This window comes from Microtus ochrogaster, chromosome 15, assembly GCF_000317375.1.
Source record: "Microtus ochrogaster isolate Prairie Vole_2 chromosome 15, MicOch1.0, whole genome shotgun sequence".
In the NCBI taxonomy this organism is placed as follows: Eukaryota; Metazoa; Chordata; class Mammalia; order Rodentia; family Cricetidae; genus Microtus; species Microtus ochrogaster.
The window spans coordinates 18,114,466-18,121,656 of NC_022017.1; the positions used below are offsets into that span (position 1 = coordinate 18,114,466).

Sequence of the window (7,191 nt, forward strand, 5' to 3'; positions counted from 1 at the left end):
GACAGGCTCCAAAGCCACAGAGAAACCCTGTCTCGAAAAACCAAAAAAAAAAAAAAAGCAATAAACTTGACAAAAATTAGATTGAAGTGGGTGGGAAATAAAGATCAAAGAAAGAAAACTTAATGAATTTTGTGTACTGTGGTACAGTAGTCCCCCACTATCTGAAGAGAATACATTACAAGACTATCACAGAATGCCTCAGTGAAGGATGGGTTGCTATGGAATTTTTCCCTGGGGAGGCATGAACCCCAGACAGGGCACCAGTGGTGTGTGTCCTCAGCATCCTTGCCTTTCCAAGCTACGGACTTTCCAAGGTGGTGTGATGGTGCAGTTTGTATCTTAGCATTCCAGAGACAGGCAGGAAGATGATGAATTTGAGATTAGCCCTGGGCTACATAGCAAAACCTTGTTCCAAAAAAACGAAACAAAACCCACTTTTCATAGGCCTTCCCGTAAGATGAAGATGTGGTTGAGCTGTCATCCTCCTTTCCTTTCCTTGCTGTCTTCTGTCTGTCTCCGTTCTGTCCCTGCTGTTTCTTCCTTCTGTGCTGCCTTCCCGTCTCATACTGGCAGCCCTCCTCACATTTAGGGTAATAAAGGACACGTGGTTTTGTAGCAGAGGAGTTTTCCTTTCTCTTTGTGGCTTTGTAATGGTTGCTAAGGGAAGAATGGGAGCGGCCATGTTACCACTTAACCCTGAATGCTGAGACTCTTCAATGCTTTATCAACAGAATGATATGACAACCGCACGGCTGCAGTGGGGCGACATACTTATGCCATTGCTTAAAAAGTACAAACTAAACATCACGTGGGGTGATCAAGATCTGTTAAATATCATGTTTTTTCATAATCCAGGTAATCATCTAAATTTCTTTAATTCTTTGTATTTGTAAAAACAATCAGATTAAAAATCAGAAAGCAAGAAACAATGGGCTGGGGCTAGCTCCCTGGGAGATGCTTGCTTAGCAAATACAGTGCCCTCAGGTCAATCCTTGGTACTACAGGAAACAAATTTGTTTGAATTTTCCACTTATTAACAGTTGTCAGTATTTTCATTTGAGGCAGAATTAGACTTGAATATTAATTTGAAAATCTAAATATCAAGAATAATTTTTAAGCAAAAACGTTTACAAGTGTTAATTCTGTAAATTATTTTGTGCTTTATCGCTTTCCTATCATTGGGCTTTTCTTTATTGTAGAAAGCCTTTTTGTTTTTCCGTGTCAATGGAATTATCGACCAGATCACTGTATATATGGAAGCAACTGCCGAGAAGCAGAAGAGGAAGGAGTCTTCATTCTTCATGGAAACAGAGGTGTTTACCATGACGACAAGCAGCCAGCATTCAGAGCTATGTATGAAGCACTAAGAAATGTAAGGTTTGCTCTCCTGAAGTTGTCACTTAAATTTACAGTGTTATGAAGATTGCACATACAATGTGAAGGATTTCCTTTTCCTGTGTCGTAAGGTCATCAGCTCCCAAAATTTGGCTTTGTGGTTTGTTATAGGTTCTCTTTCTCTCTGCACATTGCTGGACACAAATTGTATATAATATCTCTTGACTCCTAAAAACTGCAATGTTTTTAGTAAGACTATGGATATTTTTTATTAGCCATTATACAGATGCTCTTGCTTTGCATTTTATCTTTTCTTATCAGCAAGGTTGTAGCTTTATAAAATCATAAGGGTATTTATATAAGTTTCTGAGAGGAGCCTAACCAGGGACTGCTGGAAACAGTGTGACTGAGGACCAAGCTGTCTCTGAACTGTGGATGCAGGTGCCTGCTGCAGTCAGCCCTTCCAGTGGTGCCCGTCTGTTAAACAGCGGCTGTCCAGCAGGAGAAATAGTGTTTAAAATGGAAAGCCACGTCAAAGAGGGAGCACTCTGATGCTCTGTAGGCATTCTCTGTAGGCTTGGGATGGAATTTCTACCCAAACATTCCAAACTCTTTGGATGATGACAGAGATTTCTGTCCCGCCCGGTCCTGCACCCATTCGGTCCCAAAGAAACACACAGAGGTCTATATTACTCATAAACTGGTTGGCCTATTAGCTCAGGCTTCTTATTAACTCTTAAAACTTATATTAGCCCATAATTCTTGTCTGTGTCTGAATGACGACTGCAGACTGTGTCTTTCCTCTTCCCAGAATTCTCCCCTTCTCATTGCCCTGCCTTTGCTTCCCACCTGGTTGCCCCACTTATACTTCCTGCCTGGCTACTGGCCAATCAGCATTTTATTAAACAAGTACAAGAAACGAATCTTTACAGGGTAAAACCATTGTCCCACACCATTTGGATATATGGATGCCAGGGACTGGGGTGATGCTTCCACTCAAACAACTAGGTGTTAGTACTTTCCTGTGGCGTGAACCTTAGATCCTCTCAGAGAGCAGTTGATTACCCCATAATGGTCATGACACTATTGCCCCAGTGAGCACATCTTGCCTAGCAGGAAGAGTTGGCAGCATCTCTTCCATCAGTCTGCATAGCACCTTCCAGCACTGCTGAAGCTGAGTCAGCAGGGAAGTAGCTTCCAGTGCAGTACCAGCTTGATTTGTAGCTTTGGTTTCTTCCTCTAGGTGAAATTACCCCCCAGGGATAATCTTGGTTTATTTCTCTCAGATTTTAAATTAGATTTATGATTTTTGTTTTCATTAACTTCAGACTTTCATGTAAAATGTTCTATTTTCAAGATTCATCCATCTTTTAAATAGAAAATAGTTGAAAACACTAGATCATGTTTAGTTATTTCTATTATTAGAAATAATAGCTATGCATATTATTTCCACTTAGTTCTGCAATGTGTTTCACTGTGTCATTGAAGATTTATATGTTGTATATTATAGATGGAAGCTGGTCATCTTCCTAAAGTCATAAGATTATTAGGACTATCAGCATATAGCTGATGTTTCCTGGTTTAGTCATAGAAAGTCTTGTGCATTAAGAGATCCTAGGAACATAGGTGGTATTTAGCAGTTCTCAGGTGTGTTTATCCTCGGGTCCTTGTGTACAGTGTGTTAACAAACTTTCCATTATAGAAAGACATGCCTGAGGTTTGTCAGTGTCTGTGTAGGGAGATTGGATTTTCCTCAAGTTCATAGTCCTCTGATCCCATTACCTGCGGTTACATCACGGTGGGAGCTGAGCACAGGAAGCAAGAAAAGGAATTAAGTGTTTACAGTCCTGTGTCCCCTTCTAAGGAATGTCCCCAGTGATTTAACTCCCTGCCACTAGATACCTCCTAAATATACCACCACCTCCCAGTATCACCATGATCTAAGGTCCAGTCCAACATGTGGATCTTCTGGAGTCATGGCCAAACAACAGTAAGTGCTGAACTTCTTTGGGAGGCAGACAATTTCACTCTTGCTGCTCTGTGGCCATCGTGTTCATGTCTAGGCTCTAGGCCACTGTCGGCACTGTCACTGAGTGCCTTTCAGGAACAGGAACGGCGTGCACTGAAAGCCTGTCCCATTCTTTCAATGAGCCTAGCTTTTATTAGTTTCTCCAGGTGCCTTAACAAAGCTTAGCCGTTTTCTACCAGTTTTTCTGCATCTTTTCTGCTCTTGAATGTGTTCTTCCCTTGGCTTGGGATGCCTTTCCATTGCCCCTTTCTGAAGCGTTCAGAAAGACATTGCCTCTGTCTTCAGAGATTCATCATCACAGACTCTTTCTTTCTCTAATAGTTTTGTTTAATTCATTGAAAATATTGATTGAGCATGGACTTCATGTGAAAATAATAGAAGTTGTTAATAGTTAATACTTAACTGATTGAAGAGCTTAACTTGAAAAATATTAACCTTTTATTTATTTTGTTGCCTGTTGTATTTCTTTTCTAGTGTTCTTTTGAAGATGATGCCGTCCGTTCCTTATTAAAACCTTTAGAACTGGAATTACAGAAGACAGTTCACACATACTGTGGGAAAACATACAAAATATTTATCAAGCAGCTGACAAAAAGCATAAGAAGCCGTTATGACACACCACCAAAGGAAAGGTGACTCTTAGTGACTGCTGACCGACATGGGCAAAGTAGTAGAGCATCTGAAGTGAAGGAATCATGGGAGGAGGATTTGGAAGGCATTTCTGTCTCCAGAATAACCGTCTTCTGAAGAAGTTAGAAGAGCAGTATATTCAATACCATGAAGAATAAGTTAAACTCTTGGGCTCCAGTGAGAAGACAGTTTTGGTCTCTGATATTTTGTAACATTACTTGGTATCATTCCAGTGTTAAGGAAAACAGTGAACAGTGTGGCCCATCGAGCTGTGTTGGCTCTTGAATCAAGTAAATAAAAACAGTGGTGGGGGGTGGGGGGAGAAGTTGTACCTCGAGCACAGTGGAGACATTCAAGCTGTGAGTGTAGCAGTAACTTTATGTCAGCACTAACCTCACTTTAAAGTGTGAGACAAAGTTTACAGGGGCAGAAGAGTTCTGTTTCTTAAGAAATGTGATGTAACCAATGTAACCATTGACAATCTATGTACCCGCATACATTTCATCTCTCTTCTACAATGTCTTGTGACAATCATGTTTGAAATTATCTGTAGGTTTTTATGTAAGCTGCACATTTAGAAATTAGCTGTATGAGGAGGGAGAAATAGTGAAAACTTGGGTGTGTGTGTGTGTGTGTGTGTGTGTGTGTGTGTGTGTATTTGTGTGTGCGTGCACGTCTGGGCATGTTGAGAAAAGTTTTTTTTTTTTTTTTATTTTGTATGTTTTAAACTGTCTTGCCAAACCTAAGCTCTAAGATATTTGGGGACATTTTTGAAATCACTTTAAGTGAAAAATTGCAGCTTTACTGGGCATTCTGGAAGCAAATATGTATTATGCTGATAATAAAGTGAGAACCTTAATTGTAGCTCTAGCGGGAAATGCAACGGACCAAGTCTACACGCCTGTAAGATTAAAGTGGTCCATTTAGACTTTCCTTCTACCTCAAGTGCATCCAGGATCCTTTCCAAGAGGCAAATGCAGAGCCTTACTTTAGATTAGACAACTGTGGAAGACAGTTCTGAGGAAGAGGATTTTTATATCTAGCTATAGAAAAAAATCGTTTTGATTTGGTTAATGTGCCTATTTCCTGTTTTGAATACAATTGAAGACAGTTGCCTTTTAAAATGGGGACCATTACCCTTGTCCTTCTTGTCTTGACCCCTAATGTAACTGTGGATTCTGAGTGGGTAGCATGTATCGTGTAGGGGTACATAACTCATCTTACCCAGTGCTCCTGGATTATTGTCTTTTTCTCTTGGGTTTTAATACTTACATGGAGAATGGGAAATTATGAAGGAAACATATCATTTATGAAGATCCTGTATCCTTTGCGGTGGAATATTCAAAAGCAGTGATCTTTATAGCTTTCCTAACTTCTGCAGTTCAGCCAGAGACATACTGAGAGAAGGTTTAAAACACAGTAAAGGTATTTGTGGCTTTGTGCCCAGAAGAGGGATTGTGAGCCAGCTCAGTCCTCTAGAACAGATGGACTCAGAGGGCAGCAGCCATGAGTCCTGGCGGAATGCCGTGGTAAAGTAAGAACCTGTGAGCTGTGTTAACGTTTAGCTTCTTAGAGAAATGAGAACCTATCCTCTGAAGTTTGGCTATACTCGGAGGGTGCTTGCTAAACACAAATGACCTACATATACTGTAACTAGGAGTCTCAAGAATTTTTTAATTTGAAGAGATTAATTTTAAATGAAGATAAAGAGATAAAATTTTTTAGATGAAGAAATTAAAAATTGTGTGAAGGTGGACTAGAGCTATTATAGCTCAGTAGTGAGAGTGCTTGCTTAGTGTGCTCAAGGGCCAGCACTACAAAAAAGTAAATGACAAGGAATTGAGAGTCTCATACAGTGGTACTCACTGTTCAAATCTGTTACCGATCAGTATCTTACCATGTTTACTTCATATATTCCTTTTTCTTACATTAAAGTCTCAGGCATCATTTTTTGTCCCTGCAGTGAATGTTTCAATAATTACAGGTAACTACAGTAACTCCATCATAGCTAGCAAAAGTGGCAGCTGGCCTTTGGTTTCATCTCATAGTCAATCCTTGTTTCAGAAGTGCACATGAGATGATGATTCTGTTTTTAGCGAGTCCTCAGAAGGGTCTGATCCCAGGAAGTTAGGAACTACTGCAAAGTAGTCTCCATCTTTAAGGTTGAAGTTGGAGTCACAGTTATTGGTACAACTGCTAAGTTGTGTCATTTTTGGATAGAGGAAGCAGTTGGGGTTATTGGCAAGATAGGGATTTATATGAATAAGTTCCTTAAGATTTTATTTTTTCAGTAGCTGGCAATCTCACCCCATGGGCTTCAGTGTGGTTGGTTGAGGTGGTATAAAGGACCCTAAAATGTAGTCAAACTTCACTTGTATAAAAAGAATTTGGAAAACCTCTAGAAAATATATTGTAAGAAAATGCAGTTTTTGCTTATGAAGAAGAGAGCTCGTGAGGTCTCCTGTTTGTCTTTGACACCGCTTGTTCCTGGCTCCTACTTGCCTCCTGTCAAATACCAGTATAGTGACGAGAACAGGTTGGGAACTGGCCTGCATTCCCTTTTCTGGGGCTGTTGTACACAGTGCCTAAGAAGGGAGGCTTGGGAAGGTGGTGGCAGGAAATTTGGTAGCTCTGTAGCCACACCGGTGTTGGTGGAGACTGGCTTACCAAGGGCCGACTCCCGAGGCTGAATGCCTTTTGACTTATCCTCCAGTGTAGACTTGCTGATGGTATGTGGAAGGATCGTGTTTTAAGGAAGAGAAAGTAGAGACGAGAAGGATGATGCAAATGAATAGTGAAGAAAAAGGAAAGGAAAGAAGGGTAGAAGAATGACGGAAGGCTGAGCGAGCAGAAAGATGGAGCGACAGTGGAAATGTAGAAGTGGAGGTGGAGGAAACGGGAAACATGGGGTCCCCTGCCTAGGTCGGTGCTTGCCTAGAGTCTCTGGGTGGGGACGGCAGAGCCAGCCTGGTTTGATTTATTGATACCAGGCAGGTTTCTTGGTCACTTTATTCATTGGTCCTTTAGTAGCAGTTCCCAGCATTCTTTGTTCTCTCCCAGGGCCCCCATTTTTGAGCCAGGACCTGTGGAAACACACATGCTCTCTGTTTGGTGTCCTTCAGCATCTCCCAGAGGAGGAAGGCTGTGAAGGGAACTGCTTCATTGTGTCTAATGTGGTGTGGCGGTTTTCCCTAGCA

General features: G+C 41.1%; 1 protein-coding gene across 2 annotated transcripts in view; it reads left to right on the forward strand.

Annotated features, from left to right (window-relative positions):
• Positions 1-4,491, forward strand: part of Gxylt1 (glucoside xylosyltransferase 1) — a 38,634-nt gene extending 34,143 nt beyond the window's left edge. For both annotated transcript variants that reach the window (XM_026782733.1, XM_026782734.1), the window contains 3 exons: positions 732-855; positions 1,200-1,372; positions 3,839-4,491. In XM_026782733.1, coding sequence (XP_026638534.1) covers positions 732-855; positions 1,200-1,372; positions 3,839-4,000 — 459 coding nt within the window. In that variant the 3' untranslated portion in view covers positions 4,001-4,491. The remainder of the gene's footprint in view (positions 1-731; positions 856-1,199; positions 1,373-3,838) is intronic.
• The last annotated feature ends 2,700 nt before the right edge of the window (positions 4,492-7,191 follow it).